The sequence below is a fragment of the Pholcus phalangioides genome, unplaced genomic scaffold (genome assembly GCF_987345545.1).
Source record: "Pholcus phalangioides strain wild (caught in Gottingen) unplaced genomic scaffold, Ppha-v1.0 ptg000022l_1, whole genome shotgun sequence".
NCBI classification, from domain to species: domain Eukaryota; kingdom Metazoa; phylum Arthropoda; class Arachnida; order Araneae; family Pholcidae; genus Pholcus; species Pholcus phalangioides.
The window spans coordinates 7,988,555-8,010,370 of NW_028301615.1; the positions used below are offsets into that span (position 1 = coordinate 7,988,555).

At 37.5% G+C, this 21,816-nt stretch overlaps 2 protein-coding genes across 5 annotated transcripts in view; one reads left to right on the top strand and one right to left on the bottom strand.

Moving 5' to 3' along the window:
- Positions 1-21,816, bottom strand: part of LOC149069414 (WD and tetratricopeptide repeats protein 1-like) — a 530,664-nt gene that overhangs the window by 214,325 nt on the left and 294,523 nt on the right. The window lies entirely within an intron of this gene.
- Positions 4,309-7,941, top strand: LOC149069416 (uncharacterized). Its single transcript, XM_089250015.1, has 3 exons — positions 4,309-4,539; positions 7,109-7,168; positions 7,564-7,941. The coding sequence occupies exons 1-3, from the start codon at positions 4,309-4,311 to the stop codon at positions 7,750-7,752; spliced, it is 480 nt and encodes a 159-aa protein (XP_089106141.1). The 3' UTR covers positions 7,753-7,941.

Genomic DNA, 21,816 nt, shown 5'->3' on the forward strand with positions numbered 1-21,816 from the left:
AATGGAAGTAACTGATTGACGATGCATCTCTCGAAAATTTTGCAGGATATATCGGTTAACAATATTGGGCGATAATTAGTCGGATCTGGCCAGGAGCCTTTATTCTTATAAATTGGACTAATAACTGCAGATTTCCAAGAGCATGGGATAGACCCGTAGTCATAGAAGGATGTGAAGATGGAGCTAAGCAGAGAAGATATCGGGTCTGAAAGACGTTTGTAGAAACAACTGGGTATTCCGTCAGGACCTGGAGATGATCGACCAGGAAGAGAAGCAATAATGGCTTTTATCGTCTGAGTGCTGAACATGTCACGAAAGAAGGGATGATCATTCATAAGGCCTTGATAACGATGGTCGTAACCGGAACAACTGAAATTATATGAACCAGAAAATATGTCCGCAAAAACGTTTGCTTTCTCATAATCTTCCGTTATCGTGGTGTTATTCACAGTTAGCGTTGGTATGTCCCGGGATACACGAAGTCTACTGCGGACATCTCGGTGGAAAAAGTTCCGCTCATGATTTTCAAAGAGGTTTAGGAGATGTAAACTCTCTTTCTCTTGGACGTATTTTGCATAGTTCCTAGCCATGACCTTGTATTGTTCTTTAGTGGTTTGACTAGGTATTGATCTGTATTGATGTCAAGCATGCAATTTCCTATTGTTTAGCATTCGTAAAACCTTATCTTTTTATCTAAATCTCATTTGACGGGGAACATGTTCACGAGACCGCAGAAATAGAGCTGGCAAAGCATCCGCAGCTGAGATAGTTCCAGCCAGTACTTGGTTCTGCAGATCTTTAACAATAGTTGATAATCGTGGATAATCTGCATTGTGATAGTTTAGTGTTGATCGGCAATCTAATCCTGTTGTAATATGCAAAGAGAAGTGTATCGGCAAGTGCGGTGGACTATCGCTGTTGCAGAAGGGTGGAAGTGCATATACGTCGTAGACCACCGAAGGATCGGTAGCAAACAGAAGATCCAAGAAGTTTTCCCCTTTCGTGGGAAAATCGACCAACTGAACAAGGCCTATTTCTGCTGATATTAACATGAACTGTGACTCCAATTCAGATGAGAATCTCCCATTTATCCAATCGATTCCCTGCATGTTGAAGTCCCCGACTAAAATCACTGGAAAGCACGCAGAGCAGTAATGCCTTAGTTCTCTCCAAAACTCACACCAATGATCTAAATTACATGCTTTATTTGGTGGAACGTACGCCGTAATAAGCCTGCACTTCCTATTTCCGCTTTTTATATCCACCGATATTATCTCAACATCTTGATTTCCATTATGCACGTTCACCAGCTTAGGTTTCAGGCTGCTTCGAATAATAATGCATACACCTCCTCCGGCAGTAGTTTCTCTGTTGTATCGGAAAATATCGTATCCTGGTAGACATATCAAGGAAGACGAAACTGACTGATGTAACCAAGTCTCTGCTATACACAGAATGTTGACCTCGTATGACTGAATGCAGCAACGCAAATCGTCAATTTTATTCACAATACTTCTGGGGTTCATGAATATACCTGTAACTCTTGATTCAGAATCGGATGCGTGTTCATTTGTTGAAGAAATTGACAATGTACTATAACGGAAGCATTGCCCGGTCAGAGTCAATCTCCAGCCGGATCCCCCAGAAGATATCTGGGAATACCAAAAAACTCTCTGATGTTTATACCAGATGGCCAGTGGAATGGATCACTCAATGAATCCCAATTACTATCGACAGTAGTTAGTACAAAAGATGCATAGTTGTTTGAGTTCCTTGTATTCAGCTTAACGCAGTCGTACTCGAGTTGCGTGTCCTGCAGTATGCGACGTACGTCCGAGATAGATGTCTCTGGAGCAAATCTGTTCACCAGCAACCGACGCCTGCAAACCGTCAGCACTACACGCACCTGCGACGTCGTAGACATTCCCACTCTGAATTCATTACGCCGATCAGTCCCAGTTACGATGTTGGATCGCTGTAAACGGTTAGGTGGTACTTGATTAATATCATCCACTTTCAAGCGAGGGTGGACTGCCCGAAACGTGTTGTTATTTGACAAATTTTCTTTTCCCCTCAAAGTATCAGTCAATATTTGGGCATACGAAGCGGTAGCAACAGGCTCTGGCAATGATTCCCAATTGTTTGCTCCAGATGAGTTCACGTTTGAGCGCATAGCATTTGACAAGTTAGCTATCTCTGACTGCATTCCAGGAATGATCTGGGCAATGCTCTCTAGTCTACTAAAACGTTCCTCAAAGTTCTGAAAGTTTCTCTCAATAATCTCTGAAATAGTAGCAGTTTCATGGATACTAGGCGGCAGCTCAGTGATAGCAACCTCAGACAAAGAACGTTAATTTCCTACGACATGGACTTGATCATACATCTTCATCATTTCATTCCTCAGCACGAGAAACCGGTCTCTCTCGGCTGCCTCTGCCCTTTTCCCATCACAGACTCTTGTGAACAAGAGGGTCATTTCATCCAAATGCTTGTAGAACTCACCATTGAAGACCTTGCTTCCAATAGGCGACAAAGGGCACTCGTCCGTCATCTCGATCTTAACCCTAACTATTCCAGTATTTGTATATTAAACACTACTTTACGCTGCAATTGCAAGCTAGGCTTAAATAAAAACAGAACAATTTGCTCCCAGTATCATATGTTCGTGCAATAAAAAAAAACCGTATTAGTTCGAAGTATATCACAATTTACTTCCAAACTCAAAAAAAACGAACGTGAAACCATAAAAACAACAGCAAAAAGTATATAAATTAATTATATACTTGTATTAAATAGGCTTCATTTTCAATAAGATTTCAGTTATACGACTTTTGCATTTATATGACGCTTTGACCCGCTGTTTCGGCGGCATGATTGAAACCTCGTTTATACGGCGCGTCGTATAAACAAGGTTTTGTTGTATAGGACCTGAGCCCCCCCCAACATTTTCAATAACTTTACGCCTATGGTTGCATGTCATGCTATGACCGCAATAAAATTAAAAGTGCGTATAGCAATACATTTTCAGTTAGATATCATTCATGATATTCAATGGTTTTTGGTTTTAAATGAAATCGGCAATAATCTTATAACATGAAACATCCCTCTTACTTATTATTTTGAACATCACTTGATCTTGGACATCTTTTGTGATCTTATCATGAAAAAATACAGCACATTGTCCACTGAACACCTGCTATTAATGCAGAGTTGGCTGGATCTAATGAATAGGGTGCTTCTTTTTAAACAGTATCATTGTTAACCTTCAGACATTCAGATAATGGAAGTTTTTCCCACAACCCTAAATCATTTTTAAACTTTTTTTTTCTAGTGTGTTGAAGTCAAATTTATACTATCAAATTTAAATCAGATGTTCTTAACCTTTTTAGCAGCGACTTATAAAAACATTGACATCAACTTTGTGTTCCTCTGATCTATTTCCGATTTTAAAAATATGCGTATTGAATAAATTTCTAAATAATAAAATGGGGTTTTTTTTTTAAAAATTTCTGTAGCCAGTGGTAGGTGTCGTAACGGTGAGGGAACGGAAATGGAATGAGTGCCAAATCAAAAAGGGGCCCCAAATTATTGAAATGCTTTCATCTATTCTGAAATTATTTTTTTTCAAGTCTGGATTTTTATTAATTTTGGAATAATTTCTTTCATCAATTCTCACATTATTTTGCATTAATTATGGATTTATGTACATACTTCTATTGTTAATTTCAAATTTTGAAACTGCTCTTTCTTAAAATATTTACTTTCTATTAAAAAAAACAATTATTTTCTTAAAAAAGAAAATAATTGTTAGGTTGAGAGCAGTGGCGTAGCCAGGTTTTTGTCAGTGGGGGATCGAAATATAATAAAGTGCCTTATTCTGTTCCTCATTTAGGTGCAATTTAAAAAAAAAGTAAGTATACAATGAAATTTGTTGAAATTTCAATAAAACTTCATTTGTTTACGTTTTGCTTTCATGTTTATTTTTCACATAACTTTTTTAACTGAAAATTAAAAATGTAAATATAATAGTCAGGGATGGGATTAAGTATTTGAAGGCCTGGTGCGAAAACAGCTTTGCGTCCCTCTAAAAGAATTTTTCTCAATCCTCCACGGGCTCGACTATCTACTTGTCCCCGGTAACGATTCTATCGTTCACTCAGCTATTACTCGTTATGAGCGATAAAAGGGAAGTTTTTGCGACCATATTCTTCGTGAATGATAAATGTGGATTGCTGGGAAGGAATATTGTGAATGAGAGCCAGGAACATCTCGTTCAGCTGAAGGACAATTATTTCAGTAGGCTTAACAATGCCCATGTCGTCGAGTTATGTGTTGTTAAATGATTTTTACGATTCTCAAATGCCTGCACACGCTCCGTGTCGAAATAGATATGTCATAGATACATTTGAGCTGTCAAATAAAGAATTCGTGAACTTTTTTAGGTTGACAAAAAATGCTACAAGAAAAGTGTGCGAGGAATTGCGTCCGATGTTGGATCATAGGTCGGAACTGAAGACACCCCTGACAATTGAGAGAAAGGTAAGCAATAATTAACGTTAAATAATAAAATTAAATGAAAATAATGATATTCAGAAATTATTCGTCTGTGTTTTAAATAATTTTGAATGAATGTTTTTATTAAGAACGGAAAATGAATCAAGTGCTTAACGTAACCTAAGCCTATTTAGGCCTGTTCACGATGTTTTCAAGTAATTTTGATTTTTCATTAAAAAAAACACTAGTCTTTAAAATTATTTTAAAAAACTCATGCACAAAATATGTAGTCCTGTGCAGTGCCGTCTTAATGCATGTGGGGCCCCGTCCGGGCACAGCCCATGGGCGGAGATAGGAGGGGCATTGCCCCCCAGCGTCAAAGGTGGAGTTGACAGATCTGATGTATATATGAATTGACATCTTCGTGCCCCCACCCTGACTTTCAAGTCCACCTAATGGCACGGCCAGAGGGTCTCGTGCATAAGTGGCCTTCTAAGAGTGAGATTTTATGTTATGATTCTCGCGAGGAAAGCATAGAAATTTATAAGTGCACGCTGTAGGTTCTTTTCAGTGAATTAGGGGTTCCAGAATATAACTGCCTGAGGGCCCATGCGTGGTGCCCACAGGGGTGGGGCTGAAGGGCCCAGGACGATTTCTATCATTTTTCGTTCTTTTACACTCTAAATTCACCTTTTTCTGAGGGGCTCGACAGATACAGGGGACATTAATCGTTCAAGTGGCCAAGCAGATTCGCACGTCAAAGGATGACTCATGAGAAAATGAACTGTCCGTACTGAGTGTTCAAGTTAAAAGGAACTGTTCATCGAAATCCGGTTGTCGAGAATGAAGTGACCTTAATATGAGAGATAGTGAGTAAATTTTCTCTTTCAAATTTTGTTGAGTGGTCAGGAAAAACCAAACTGCAGCGATATTTAAATTTTAATTTTTCGATAAGTAAAGTAAGGTATTTCAGCATCGTTTTTTTCTTTTTGGTATTTTGTTTTTGGCTATATGAATTAAGAATTAAAGAACCTAATGTGCATTTAGACCTCTGTGTGTTGACATATTATTTTTCTTTGTGACTTAATTGTTTCGGTTAAAATGCTCTAGTACATATTTATTCAGGAGAATTACTCACCGACACACAAAGGGTTGTTGCGGACACGGTAACAACTCAAAAATGGTACCCCACTAATATGATCACCAGGCCAAAAGTTTTCTTTCTTGGAGTACTGTCAACTTAAGTAGTACTCAACTTAATTTACACACCACAACATAATTGGTGCCGTGAAAATCAACCATCATCACACTGGTGCCATAATAAAAAAATCCATAAAAACTTCAATTGTCACAGAACCACAGGAAACCAATTTCAGCCGACCACCACTGTGGTGACGGTGGGATTCGAACCCGGGTCCTCGCGACGCGAGTCCGTCATTATGACCACTCAACCACCGCAGCGGCCCAGTAGGACACTGTATAAACAAAGATTTAAGGGAAGTGAATGTTATTTGGGTGTTGCGAGAAGGCATTATTGAAGGCACAATAAAAGCGCATATTTCTTTCTCGGAAGAGAGGGGGTCAAAAGTAATAGAAAGATAGCCACACTATGTGTCATTGTTTCTCCTCAAGTTTTTATAGGGGGTTGCTGTTGCTCATTTGAATAAGCAACAGTTTTAAATTTCACGTGAGAGCGTTAACATTTGTTTGTAACAGAAGTTTCTCGCAGCACTTTATCATAGCATTAGTTTATTCAAATATAATAGTTTTACAATATATCAGGGATGGGAAGTGACAAAGTCCATTTCGGAGCAGCTTTAGAGCAGCAAAATTCAGGATTTGGAGCAGTTTTGGAGCAGCAAACTGAGGATTCTGAGCAGTTTTGGAAAAGCAAAATATAGGATTCGGAGCAGATATTTATAAATTGGAGCAGCAAAATTAACAACAATATTTCGTTAACCCTCACTCCTTTTTCAACACGATGGTTGGCGATTCAGAACTCATTATTTGGCGAGATTGGCGATCTTACTCGTTATTTGGCGATTTAACATGCATTATTCGGCAACATTGGCAATTTAACGCTCGTTATTCGGCAAAGTTTCTAAATTAGCAATCGAAATATCGGGAACATTGTTCACGAAACATCGGGATTTGAGGCAATGACGATCGACTACAGTAATTTCTGCTGCTGCTTCCAGTGGCGACTTTTTTCCTGAAAACGGAAACTGACTCGCATTTGCGCTTTAAAGCTGAAAGAACATTGCAAACCATCTTCAGTTAAACGATTACGGATATTATTGGGGTTTCGCGATGGAAAGCCTGATGATGGGCCGGTAGTTTAAATACGGCGATAGTTGAAGTACAGTGGAATAAAACACGCTCTTTTCCGAAAGGAGCATTTCGCGACAAGCAGGAACAAAAATTTTTTGACGTCTTTTCCGAAATTCCGGGCATACTGAAGCAAAATTCGCTATTTGGTGCAGAAAAATACGAAAATACCCTATTGGAGCAGGATGGCACAAGATTTTGGCGCAGTGCGGCGAAATTGGCGCAGAGTTCCCACTCCTGATATATCTTTAACGACTATCTCATGTTTGCGTTACCTTTTGCACAGGTTCTATGTGCGCTACGCTTTTATGCTACTGGTGCCTACCAGAGGTGTCTGATCCAAAACGTCTGTTTTTGGGGATGTGCCAACAGTCTGTGAGTGACTATCCATACAGTTACTGAGGCCATCAATACGTTGATGCTACATAAGTATGTGTCCCTTCCCGAGATGTCCCAATTTGTCGACCAGCAAGAGAATTTTTTGGCGAAGCTTAAATTCCCAGGAATTATTGGTGGCATAGATTGTACACACATTTCTATTGTGGCACCATCAAAGTTTGACAAGAAGTATCCAAAACCTTCCTACATCAACAGGAAGCAGTTTCATTCCATAAACGCATAACTGGTGAGAAATATATCATTTCAACTTCTTGCCAATAATCATCCTTCTTTGATTTTGAATATTTGTGATTCAAAGAATCTTTGACATCACACGTTTTTTGTTTTCCAATGTTTTCATAGATCTGTGATGCGGACATGAGGATACTCAATATTGACACTATATATTATGGTTCAACTCATGACTCTTTCGTGTGGAGAAACAGCGGTGTGAGGACACTACTCGAAAATGAATATAGTGGTGGAGACCCAACTTGTTATCTCATAGGTAGGCGATTACTCTCTGCTTTTCTCAAGACAAGACTTCTCTGAAAGTTTCAAATGAAAAATTCCATATTTTTCAGTTTTCATTAAAATTTCATTTGTCAGTATTCATTAACTGCTTCACTTTCATTAGGTGATAGCGGGTGCCCACTTGAACCTTGGCTGATGGTACCTGTAGGAACTCCAACTACCACAGCACATTTCAGATACAACAAGAGGCTCTCCAAAGCAAGAGTTGTCATAGAAAGACGTAACGGAGTCCTGAAGTCAAGATTCCGATGTTTGCGTAAGCACCGCACCATGAAGTACAAACCAACCATGGTCTCAAATATTGCAAATGCCTGTGCAGTGCTGCACAACATCTGTATCGACGAACGAATTCAAATGCTTACTGTGACACTGGATGATGCTGATGACCCCTACACCCTCCCTGTTCAGGAACTGTCTACTCTTCTCTGCGTCCAAGACCAAATGCTCAGAGGTTGAGGCAAAGACTTATCGATTTGAAGTTCATATTATTTAATAAGATAATAATTTATGACTTAAAACTGGTTTTTTTTTTTGCAAGAAATTCTAGCAGAGGTTAACCAATTGCGACAGTTTTCAGTTGACCTCACAAAATGTCAAAACTTCTAAAAAAAGCTAAGTTAAAATTTTTCCCCTTCAAAACTTATACATGTATTCATTTACAATAAGCCCCACCATTACCACAGTAGTGGTCGGCTGGAGTTGGTTTTCTGTGGTTCCCAACTTTGCGGGGCGAATGCAAGCCAATCTCCCTATTCTTTGTTCGCACCTAAAATTGCTGCCTCTTAAATTTTGCTGTCTGGGGCAGTTGCCCTCTCAGTTTCAGCCCTGCTGATAGCAAACATGTACACTATCAGTTCTTTGAGAAAAAAAATCTTTCAACAATGGCACTCAATACATCAACTTTTTGCTTAAATATAGAAAGCAAAACACAAACAAGTATAAGATGTTTTACATATAAGGTTTAAATAACGATTTTTTTCTGTTAAATCTTGAAATGAATACCATAAGATTGCTTGAGACTATAGCAACAGTAATGTTATGATAGTATAATATTTCTTCTCAAGAATATTTTTGAATCAAAACGACAGATTTTTAAAAAAAACGTCTGAAACAAACCATGAAATCACTACAAATGCACGGCACTGACGTAACACAAGCGAGCAACAACGTGCCAAAACCACAGCTTCTGGCCATTTAGAAAAACGGTCGATCCTAGTGAGACAGTACCAGAACCCTTCGGAGGGAGGAAGCGATCCTACCAAGTCAATATGTACATGCTCAAACCTGGAACTACATGGTTGAAAAATGCCAGGATTGCTCTTGGTGTGTCTGGAGACTTTTGACCTCTGGCAATTGATGCATTTGCAAGCCCAAGAAGAAATATCACTTCTTAATGAGGGCCACACATACCGTTGTTGTACCAGCTTGATTGAGGCTTTAACACCAGGATGAGAGAGACCGTGCAGCTTTTCAAATATTTTGACGAAAGTTGCGTGGGACGACTGGACGGATATGTGTCACAAATAAGATCCAATGGAGGGTTGCCCACTGGGATGGCTTGAAATGTCAAAGAGGATGGAATGACGCCAGATATTGACTGTTGGAGTTCCTCATCTTCTGCTTGTTGTTGTGCCATTTCCTTGAAGTCGAACATTGATGGTGTATTAATAGATATGTGCATTCTTGATAGTGCATCAGCCACTAAATTTTCTGTGCCCTTGAGATACCTGATGTCAGTAGTAAATTGGCTAATGTAGCCTCAGTTGGCGTGGAGAGCACTTGTCTTTTTGTGTAAATGCATAAGAAAGCGGTCGGTGATCAGTGAAAAGCACTAAACAGCGGCCTTCCACCATATGGCGGAAATATTTGATTGCCATGTACGGTGCCAACAGCTCTCTATCATATGCACTGCACTTTTGCTGGGCTGGAGATAACGTTTTGGAGTAAAATGCCAATATTTGCCAATCTTTTCCTACTTGTTGCTAAAGCACAGGTCCCATAGCGGTGTCGGATGCATCAACCACAATAGCTAAGGCAGCTGTAGGTGACTGATGGTATAATGTGGTTGCTTCAGCTAGGTCATCCTTACACTTTTGGAATGCTTTGGTGGACTTGTCTGACCACTCGATAGGCCTTTTATCATTCTTTGTGGCACCCTTCAGGTAATTATTAAGCACTGCTTGAGGTTGTGCAGCATGAGGAATGAAACGCCTATAGAAATTATTGATGGCCAGAAATCGAAGCAGTTCCTTCAAGGTATTTGGTTTAGGAAAGTTTGATTGCTGAGACTTTGTCAGGAAGAGGTAAAATGCCTTTTGCATCTACAGTGTGACCGAGGAATTTCACAGAGGCTTGACCAAGAACGCACTTGGAAGCGTTGACGAGAACACCAAATTCTTGACACCTCTGGAAAACTTTGTTTCTGAAAAAAAAATGATGACTTAACAGGAGAGATGACTTATCAGGGTGACGACTTAACAAGGTTTTACTGTATGTTATTGTACCATAAAAAATTAATTGTTGACTCTTTATGTTTGGTTGTGGTAGACCGAACCGAATCCTGTTGTTGTCCAGTTTCTTTCCTTTTGTGTATCTATTCGGATTAATTATTTAAATGTTCAATTTGAACCACCACACACACACTTTGTGATTCATATAATATGTTTTTGTTGAAAATTAGGAAAATGGATATGATCCTGATGTCAGAGAAATTTATCAACCTCACAAAATTAATCCTTGAATTTTTCTGATCTGTTATATAAAATTGAGTCGTTCTGATGTGGTTTTGATGAGAAAGGCCAGATTTTTCATGAATTTCCATTCCTCCCCCGTGTGGGGAAGAGCCAGGGATGCTTGGCAGGAAACCGCTATGACACCTTGGCGTGTTAAATCATGCAGATAAATGCTTCCGCAATGCAAGAGACAGAGAGAGAATTTTTTTATTTTGCTGTTTTTGTTTAATTAATGTAAATTAATAGACGTAAAAGAACCAAGTCCAGAATTCACACAAATAAGGAAAAACATTTTTAAACATGTTAAAACTGTATTTGAAAATGTAGATTAATGTGAAATTACCATAGTTTTCTCGCTTAGTACAATTTATTTCGTAATCCTAACTTTACTAACACTTATCGAAATTTCTCATTTAAAGCGTTTCCCTTCCTGCAACATTTTTCATGACAATTTTTGAAAAATGCTGTAAGTGGGATTCACTGTATAGGAGATCTTCAATGTTATTCAGGGTCGCAACTAGGGGAGAACAGGCGGGTCTCATGCCCCGGCGCTAGACCTGAGGGGGCACATGTTTAATTTTGGAACCTCTCCTTCAACATTACAAGGGGACGTCAAAATGCACGCTTGCCCGAGTGACCAAGCATCTAGTTGTGGCCCTGATGTTATACTGAGTTATAACTGGTTTAAAAACAAGAGTTTCTTGCCACAAATAAAATTAAAGATTGCAATCTCAATATTTGAATATTCAAATTCGAAATTCAAAAAGATGCCCTGGTATATAAGCTGTCAAATATTAACAACACTAGTTGCAAATAGCCTAAACTCATGGGTGGAGATACGGGGAATCATAGTGGGGCAATGCCCCCAGCCAACGCCATCAATATCTAGCAGGCCTCTCTACTGCTTATTAGGTATGTCCTCACTGGTGCGTCTTCTTTCAACAGCTTTCAATCTTGTTTTTTTTTTCTTTACCACTGAACTCTATCGCATGCCTCAAGTGGCGCGCCTTTTTTCTGTCTTCACCTATACGGCTAAACCTTTCAATTCAGATGCCGATGCAACTGTCACAGTGGATGCAATTTCCACATTTTAATGTGAAAATATGTGAGGGAAAATTGCTCTATAAAAAGACGGAATACATAGACGAAATCATTCTCAAAATTGCTCAACTTCGGAATAAATTAAATCAAGTCGTTTGTCAACTTTACCCGAATATAGTCGAGTCAAAGAAATTAAGAAAACTGAAAACTTCTATTTTGCTAAGTCGCAATCTAATACGTATTTAAATAATTTTTTTCATTCAAAATTATAGTCAGCACAGCATTATTTTTCTCAAGTGTTTATTCATACACCAAAGCACTAAATCCATGGTAATAGAAGTGAAAAACTTGAAATTTCCAAATGAAATAATTTTTCAAAATAAAAAGTAGCAGAATATGATAGCCCACGACGATCAGATTTAAAACATTTTCACACACAGATCCGAATATCAAAAGAAAATTATTTAATATGTTGTTTCAATCAATTTTTAAACTTGAAATACCGTACTTTCTGTTCTAGAGAAATTTTCTATTACTGACTGTCGAATTTCTTGTGTGCTCATCCCTAAATTCGGCATGCTACTCGAAAGGTTGATCCTGTGTACGCTTCTGGTTGCAGCTCTAATAATATTAATGAAAATAAAATCTGCATAAAACCGTACAGTTTTTGAGAAAATAGCGAAGATTATTATTGCGCTGAAGGGCACAGCCTGTTCCTCATGAATTCGGGCCCTGTGCAAACATGAACTTTTTCCCTCCCCACCCCCCTTTTATATAAATTTCGTTGAGGCAACTTTTTTCAAGTCTCAAGCACAATGCTTGTTCCCATCATCAAAAAGGGTGCACCCTTATCAAGTTTGGCATATGATTGCTTGAAATCAGGATGATTTTAATCATTGAATGTAATTTGTACAAAGTGTTCAAATTGGGACGTTAATCAAGTACTCGCAAAAATGAAATCGGACACGAGCATCAAGCACTTTGAAAGCACCACAGTGCCCGCGAGCAGCAGGTTGAATATGTCTGCTACAGATTACAATTATGTAAAAAGTTTACATAATTACTCTCAAATTAAATTCCACGTTTAAAAATATTCTATGGAAAGGAAGGTTAAAAAAAATAAAGGAAAGGAAATTGCATTGAGGTGGCCCCGCGAAGAGCTCGTGAATTATTTTATAATTACACAGCAAACCTCTGTAACGCGAGCTCTTCGCAAAAACATGAAAAAGAAATTGACCAGCATTTTAATATTAAATTCTACCAACAAAATAATTTTCAAGACAATCATTTAATTTATAATTTTACAATTATAATTACCGTTAATTTAAATTTACCTTCAATAATATCACGTAATGCACTACGTGACCTGAAGCCTTCAAAAGTGTCGATGTTTTTTTTTTGTTGACGTCAAAAAATCGAGAAAAACCTTATGAAAACAACACTGAATCTTCACGAAAAGGAAAGGGAAATTGAACGAAAATCCAAACCTGGTGGAGCAGAAGGAAAAGGAATGCCTCTTAAAAAATGGCCGCCTTTCAACAAGTTTGAGTCACGCCTGAGTGATTTCGACACGCTTGATGACAGGTGTGCCAGTGGAAAGTGCATTGACGCAGAAAAAACGCACCAGTGTAGACATAGCTATTGACGTCATCAAGGGTCATTCCTTTTTTTCCATTACATTTTTATATTTAAATTCAATACATATTCCAATTGTAAAAAATCACCTAAAAGTAACGAATGTCTAAGTGATTATATATTCCACTATTTATTACAATAAATGCTTCTAAAAAAAATCTTATATAAAATCAAAAGAAACTCAAGAAAACATTGCACAGTCAAAACATTGCTTTTATTCACAGCAAAAATAATAGTATTAAAAATAAAATCATCATCGTTGCATTAAAACATGAAACATATGATGAAGAAAAGAAACATCATTACCATCAATTCATGACAGCTATTGGTCAGAATCACAATGCACTTAAAAACATTAGTTAAATCAAACATAATTCACAAAAAATATCTCAAACAAGCACCGTCTGCAGTTTTTTGTTTTTACTCATTTTTCGGACAGACTTCTCTTTAGCTTTTAACAAAAGATGTCCTTCATTTTTTTGTGACAGTAACTTTTTAAAAAAGTATTTACTGCAGCAATCACAAGATATTTAATATTTTCTGATTTGTGACCATCAGGGCATTCAGTATTTAGCATCAACTCTTTTTCTAATAAAACATCAATGGCTAAATCACAAACAAGATGTCTCTGATTCGTCACTCATAAAAACATTGCTTCTAAATTGCTTGAAATGAGCTTTTGTACCACAATATAAATAATAACATTAAGCACATCTGGGCGAGGATATGATAATCCCCCTCTATCTATGCTCTTAATCAAGCAATTTTCTGGTTTGTCAACATCACACAAGACAAGATTTTTTTTACAGAAAAATTTTAACTTATTAATTGTGGCGCAAGCACAATATCCAGCTATGTATGTTAAAAAATGAATGCTTTCTGAAATTTGAGAGAGAGAGAGCGAGATCAATATTGTTATCATTAATTTCAATTTTCATTTTAAATAAATTGTGAGATTCATTTCTGAATCTGTGTTTCCACTCTTCGATGTCAACACACATTGTTTCATGATTAACATCAATTTCTCCAAATACAGAAGAATTCAGTTTCAAAGACACAAAATTGTGTAACCTTTCAACTTCTCAACTTCAGAAAATTGTCTCAAAGAAATCAGATACTGAGACCCTGCTAGCTGACGGAAACTTTCAAATCTTTTTTCCAAAATGTCAGTTTGGATCTTACCTGTCAGCAAGTAAGAAAATCCTAGTTCTGTACACAAAAATACTCAGACAGTTCTAGAACATCATATGTTGTATGTACACTGGTGCAAGAAATTAAGAGAATTTGCAGACTTGGTCGATTATCTCTAGAACTACTGTACCGATTTCAATGAAATTTGATATGTACATACATTGATACAATACAAAACAAATAACTATTCAATAATTGTAATACACACGCATGATCGTGCGTAACACTCGTTGGAGTCGGAAGGTATGAAACAGCGGTTGCAGAATAAACAAAAAAATGGGTTAATAGGGGGTATGGTAACCTCTCACAGATATACAAGGTCTTGCATCGTGATTTCATACTTGAAGTAAGGCAGTTTATCATTTCCTGTGGCAATTGGTCCCACTTGTTCAGCAACGCTGTTTTCATTCCCTGAATGGTTCCCTGAGGGGGGGGTTGCGAGTTGCATTTGCCCTCCCCAGAGCGTCTCAGACATGCTCTATAGGGTTAAGGTCTGGAGATCTGGCTGGCCAATCCATCCGGCGAACACCCTCACTCTCTAGAAAATCGTCGAGCAGAAGAGCTCTATGTGATCTCGCGTTATCGTCCATTAAAATGAACTCAGGGCCAACTGCACCCCTGAAAAGGCGAACATAGGGCTCCAAGAAATCATCCCTATACCTCACACCATTCACAGTGCCTCTTTCGGAGACATGGATGGTCTCCGCCATAATGGTCCATTTCGCAGACATTGGAGGGTAGGTAGCGGGTCCCTGGTTCTCTCCATACGAACGTACCGCGAGAATCGGTGCTTAGGCTGAACCGGGACTCATCAGTGAAGAGAACGGTCACCCATTGATCCATACTCCAATCTCTATGCTCTCTGCACCATGATAAACGGATTCTCCTGTCCGTAGAAGTGAGCGGGACGGCAGCAGGCCTTCTTGCAAACAACCCTCTCTCATGAAGTCTTTTGGAAACAGTCACCCTTGATACATGGGTTCCTGTGGCTGCATACAAGTCACGAGAGAGCAGAGAAGCTGTAGCACTCCTGTTACGCCTCGCTATAATTGACGAATGGCGATCTTCTCTGGCCGTTGTAGCTCTTGGACGACCTTGCCCAGGCTTTCTCTCGATGGATCCGGTATCCTGGAACTGTTTCCATAAGTTACACACGACGCTGGGCATTAAATTGAACTCTCTACAAATCTGGACTTGAGATTGGCCTGCTTCTAGCCTCCCCACGATTTGCCACCTCATTCCATCATCTAAACGTTGGTGGTTACTCATTTTTACTGTAACAATTTGAAATTAACCGATTGCTGCAAAATAACACCAAGAAATTTGCCGAGGTGTGCTAGAGAACGAAATGCGTCTTAACTTATGCGCTCTTATAAAGCCTGTTTTTCTACTGGCTCCGCCTACACACACGTGTACGCTTACGTGTTTGACGTACAAGATTTGCATTTTTGTCTAGAAGCAGTGGTATTACACTCAGTTCAGTTCTTTTCATGAAATTCGATAAAATATGTAAATTCTCTTAATTTATTTCACCAATGTAGTAGGCTAGTGAATGTTTCCCGAGTTAGAGTTCCAGTTGAGTACTTTGAATCCTTCCAGGATTTAAACCAAATGTAAAATTTGTTTAAATACTGGTTTTCTTTTTGTTTGTCATTCGTTAATGGTTCTTGAAAAAGATCCCCTTTTATGCTCCTCTTTGAATCTACTTTTAACATTCATGATGCACCACCATTTGTAAATTAGCTTTATGTAATTTGATGTATCTGAAACATAGAGAAAACCTTCTATTTCACCTAAGTGATCCATACCATTCATGACATGCTCATTAAAAATCTGGAGCACTAGCTTAACATTCATCTAGAAATTAGTGGGTGAAAGAGGTTTAGCAGACAACCCATATGCGAACTTCACCAAATTGCCACTTTCAACTGAATGAAGTTTTCTCAAAGTTTCAAATGATGCTGTTCTAGTGCAAGTAAAATTGTCAAAATCCAAATAGAACATACATTTACCTGCCTTCTTTTGGTTCAGCCAATTGTTTCTGACACATTTAATTATATGAACAGGATCAAATATAAAGAATAATGGTCTACTTTGGTTGCATGAATGCTTATAAACAATAGATAGTTTAGGGGGATAATTGAAATGTGAAATCACTTTCGCATTTATAGCATTACTAGCTATAATACCCGGCGCTGCCCGGGTTTTCTTCAATGAGGCTTTTTTGGATCACGTGATATCTCCCTTTATTTTTCTTGAGGGACATACAAATCGTGTCCAAGTTAACCAATATGGCGACCTGCGCGATTCATGAAATAAACAAATCTAGATTTACACAGAAATGTAGAAATGAATATATATTTTTCTTTTTTTAAGGGGCGCTAGGTATTTCGATTCCCCCCCCCCCCTCTGAACTTCAAGTTATCCATATGTCTGTTCCAGCTTCCAAAAATCCTTAGTTAAAGCTGTGGAATTTTTTCGATGCACTTTTCATGGGCTCATAACTAATTTTAAAATATCCTAACCCACATGAATTTATGCAAATAAATATCAAAAGAGACAGTATGGAGACATTCATTTTCATACTTGAGAAGATATAAATGAAATCAATGATATTGCTCGAATATCCAACTCAAAAGTATAGGTTTGGCTAATTACTTCATATTTAATCTCCTGGGCTTCGTATATCTCTAAGCGAACTGAATATTTCAAGAATTGAGAATTCAATACAATTTTTAAAATTATTGATGGGGCGGAAAATCCCACTAATTTTCGCATTTCTACAGTAAAATCGACAATTTTAGCACTGATTTCTATGAGGATCACCGTTTTCCTGACTCTCAAAGCGATGCTGGTGATGATTATGACGTCTATTCAAAAAGCCTCATTACTGAGAGTATATTGAAAATGTGGCAAACCATTATAAAGGCATAAACTATCATACATATACTAACAGGATTAAAGAAGTGACAAACCGTTGTAAAGGCATATACACGTCTGAAACGCATTGCTAGGGAACCACGGTAACCAAAGTAAACGTTCGGAAAGTGATTGTTGAGGCCCAAAAACCATTGTTGCCGGACAGTTTTTTGCCCATTTGGGGCATTTGCCCTGGTCTGACGAAATTTTAAAGTAGCCTATCGTTCAAGTCGGGTCCCATTTGGTATATATGCAAAATTTGGCGACGATCGATCTAAAATTGTAGATTTGTATAGAGAACACACACACACACACACACACACACACACACACACACACACACACACACACACACACACACAGAAAATCAATTTTATATATATAGATTATCAGTGCCAATTACGATTACTTTATGACCTATTTCTTCTAAACCAATCACAACTTTCTTTACCATTTCGAACGAAACCTCAGCAGTTATACTCAAAGCAGGTAATACTATGTGAATAACATTGTAAGAAGATAGGAAGCTTTGGATCATGAATGCAAATGCACTCTTGTTGCACTCAGATTCTCCCCAACAGCTCCAACAATATTTCCTCCCTTTATAATCGACTTGTGGCTTAATATATATCTCATCTATCATCAGAGAAATTATTCTATCACTGTCAGTGAGAGATCCATAACGTTGTTTGGCATAAGAAAGAAAATTTGCATCGAACTGTTCATACAAAGGGTTGAAATTAAATGAACATAATCTTTGGAGGGTATTAGGATGCAGTAATACAAGTAATTTTGAGTAACGCAAATACTTGTAAGAATGAGGTGATATTGAATACAACAAAGAAGAAAATATCAATAACTCAGGAGAATATGTAAATTTTTTTTTTTCCAAGAGCAATAATCTTATCTGTTCTATAATGAAATTTATACTGAATTTCCTTTCACCACTCAATTCATTTTGTAACTTGTTCAAAAGAGCAATTAATTCATTGCATGTATTTGAAGGCATGGGATTTATGGCAGCTGAACTGATACATTTCAAAACATTATCAATGAGTAAAATGCTATCAATCTTAAAAGGAAATTTGAACTTACCAGTTGATTTTATTGGTGCATCTTGAAAATAATAAGTAATATCCATCAAATTATTCACAACTAAGGAACACACTATTTTGGAAGCAGCAGAAAAATCCATCTGAAAAAAAATGATACATTCTTCTTTGCACAATATGGACCAATTTACACCAACTTTCAAAGCTATAAGGTCTAAGCACTTATGTTTTACATCAAATTAACTTTTGCTGGTGTTGCTCTCCTCTATCGCTTGTTGTAAGTTAGCCATCTCTACTCTGGAACGTTTCTTTTCCAGGCTTTCTCTGTGGGAAGGAGTATTTGTAAGGTAGGATAGACAGTTTGGAAACTCTCGGTATTGCACCTTTTTTTCAATTTTGGATACTTCAGAGGTGCTTTCAATAACACTCTGGTATTTTCATCATAATGAGAGACTTCCCTTATGACATCTGATGAAATAAAATGTAACTCACATACCTGTAAGAAAAATTTTGCAATTTTAAGAAACAAATGCAAATAGCAACTGCTTATAAAAATCCAATAGTTTTAATTAAAAGATAATTGAAAATGTATCAATCAAAAATTTGTAATTAATAATTAAAAAAAATTTTCCTTGTAATAACCAGTATGGGATCTTTGCTCTTGGTTGTTTTTCTGTTCAGATAATTTTTTTTATAATTGATTCTAATCAAATTTGATTTTAAAAATAATAATGCAGTTTCTATTTTTAAATGAATAATTTAAGGAGCAATAAAATGAGGGAAAATATTAAATAATATTATCATATTTGTAAACTTTAAGACCACATAATTGTTTTCAGGTCATAAATGCTTATAGGAGATTTGTAAATCATAAAAAATCTCCCTTTTAATAACACATATGCAAAAAAATCTTGTCCTAAGTATGTTAATAATTATAGATATATTATATACATGACAAAACCTCTAAATAAGGGACACTCAGAGGCACATCATCTGATAATAATACAGGCTTATATCCTCTCTAGATATCTAAATAAACATTGGACTAGAAATTAACTTACAATTAAATGCTTATTTATTAATCAACATCTCAACAGGCAAAGCCCAATAAGAAAGGGGTGGGGATACATAAATATTGATTTAGAATTAAATAATCATTTCAAAATTTTGTCATTACTTGACAAAACATGTCCGGCTTTGGTGAGCTCTTGCTGTAGGCAATGTATCACATATCTCATTATTTTAATACATTTTAATATTATTTGCTAACTAATATGACCCGTGAATGTTACAATCACTTAAGGAATTAAATTTTAGCTCAATCAAAAAGAATCTAGCAAACATAAATTCAGCACTTACCCTCGAACTTGTAGATGATGTGAAGTCATCCCCTCTTTTGAGAGCTTGAATCCATTGCTTGCGCTGCTTAGCATTTTTTGGGATTTGGAAAGTTGACACTTTCCAAATTTGTCATAATTGCCTTGACAATTTGGAGCAACTCATTTATGAGGCATATTCTCTTTAGCGAAAAAACAAATGACCCAATATTTCTACTGTTTTCAGAGAGGCCGTCAAGAGCATGGACAGCTTTCAAACCCGGCGCTTTCACGATCAAACATGTTTCCACACACACACACCGAGTAGACGACTTTTGATGACGTCACTTACGTAGCAGCTAGCTGTGGGAAGGCCTTGTAGTTATAGGAGGTGTTGTCCCAGCACCAATGACGGAACAGACTGATCTAATGTATAAATTGGTATCATCATCACCCTCCCCCCCCAGCCGTTCATGTCTATCTCTGCCTAAACCTCAGGTATAAATTATTTAATAGTAGGCACACACATTGTCTTATGAACTACTGAGGTTGCAAGCAACGTAGCCTACATCCTAAATTTTCGACCCTTTGCAGTCTTAGATGTTTCTATGCATGAACTCTCTATTTATGAAACAAAATATCTCCAACGTTCGTACTGTACTAAGTGAATAATTAAATTGGGGGGGGGGGAAAGGAGAGAAAAATCCCCTTTTTTGGAAGTTCAATAGTAAAAATTGTCAACATTTTGAACTTATACCTTGTATATGGCTGGAAATGTCTAAAAAGTTAAAGTCGCCCGAGGGAAACATCGTAACATGACAGTTAAAACGTTCCGAAGAAGACATGCAATTAACTATCCGGAGGACAGTCTTGCCTCGCTAAGGAGCAATCATCATCTAGAGATGTCCGTGCTACAAATGGTAACTTAAACGAGAGGGGAGGTTTTCAAAGGGAAAAAAATTACTAGATTTCTTTTGTGGTGTCCATTTTCATTTGATTCCCTAAGCATGTTTTTTTTCTTTGTTAATATAGCCCTGTTATTCTTTCATAGCAGAAAGAAGGGCCAGACATTTTTTTCAAGGGTAAAGAATGCAACCCCCACCTGCATACACTCTTTTCCTCTTTCAAATAAACTAATGGCATACCTAATAACACTAAAAATTGCCGCTGTGGTGGTCAAGTGGTCACAATGACGGACTTACGTCGTGAGGTCCCGGGTTCGAACCCTACCATCGCCACAGTGGTGGCTGGCTGAAGTTGGTTTTCTGTGGTCCCCAACTTCAAGGTGAAAAATGCAAGCCGATCTCCCCTTTAAAAAGTCTCGCTACACAGAACAACAAACCTACAAACAATACAAACGTAATTTAATTATAACACACCACTCACTTCACTTTTGAAATATAGGTGGCGACACTGAAAATCAGACAACACTACATACGCACTCAGACTGTCAGGTACACACACAGTTACACTTCCAGTACAACTCACTAGGTGGTAAATCACCCATAGATGGCATAGCTGCCAACTTTTGAAAATGAAAATTCGGGAGATTTTCGTGCAAACCCGTATTTTATGCTAAAACCACTCCCTAATAAATACAATAGGGATTTTTCCAAATAAAATAGGGATTTTCCAAACATAAAAGTTAAAGCGTAGGGAATAAAATCCCTACTCAAAAACTGAAGTCAAATTAAAATAGGGATTTTACACACATGGAAGTTAAACCCTTGGGAATAAAATTCCTACGCAAAAAACAAGTGAAATCGGAGGCCAAAACTTCAATGATGTAAAAATAAATATTGTGTTCAATCAGAAACGCTGTGAACAAACATTCTCCGTGAATGACCCCAAAATCATCGGAAGATGAAGGAAAACACCGTCAATTTTTGAAGAACACTGACTTTTTGTGACACTTGCTTGATGTTTTTTTTTCACTTCAAGACTGATGATGGCAGTCTTTCCATGACCGATGTTTATGTCCGTAACACAACTTGTACAAAAAGGAAAAGTCGGCCCTCTTCTGGAACGTTTGATGAAAGGAAATTCATCGGAATAAGTATCTTTAAAATTGATTAAATATGTTTTTGCTTATCATTATTCATGCTTTGTTATATCGCATGTACGCAACTTCAACAAAAGAGGAGATTTTGACCACATGCACATCACTATAACCTTCAATTATGATCCAGGACTATT

What these genes read in the sequence shown, in the direction of transcription:
- LOC149069416 (XM_089250015.1), top strand. Translation starts at nt 4,309, where the DNA reads ATGCCCATGTCGTCGAGTTATGTGTTGTTAAATGATTTTTACGATTCT. An exon ending in CCCTGACAATTGAGAGAAAG is followed by an intron (nt 4,540 to 7,108) that starts GTAAGCAATAAT and finishes CCTTTTGCACAG; the next exon opens with GTTCTATGTGCGCTACGCTT. An exon ending in AGAGGTGTCTGATCCAAAAC is followed by an intron (nt 7,169 to 7,563) that starts GTCTGTTTTTGG and finishes ATGTTTTCATAG; the next exon opens with ATCTGTGATGCGGACATGAG.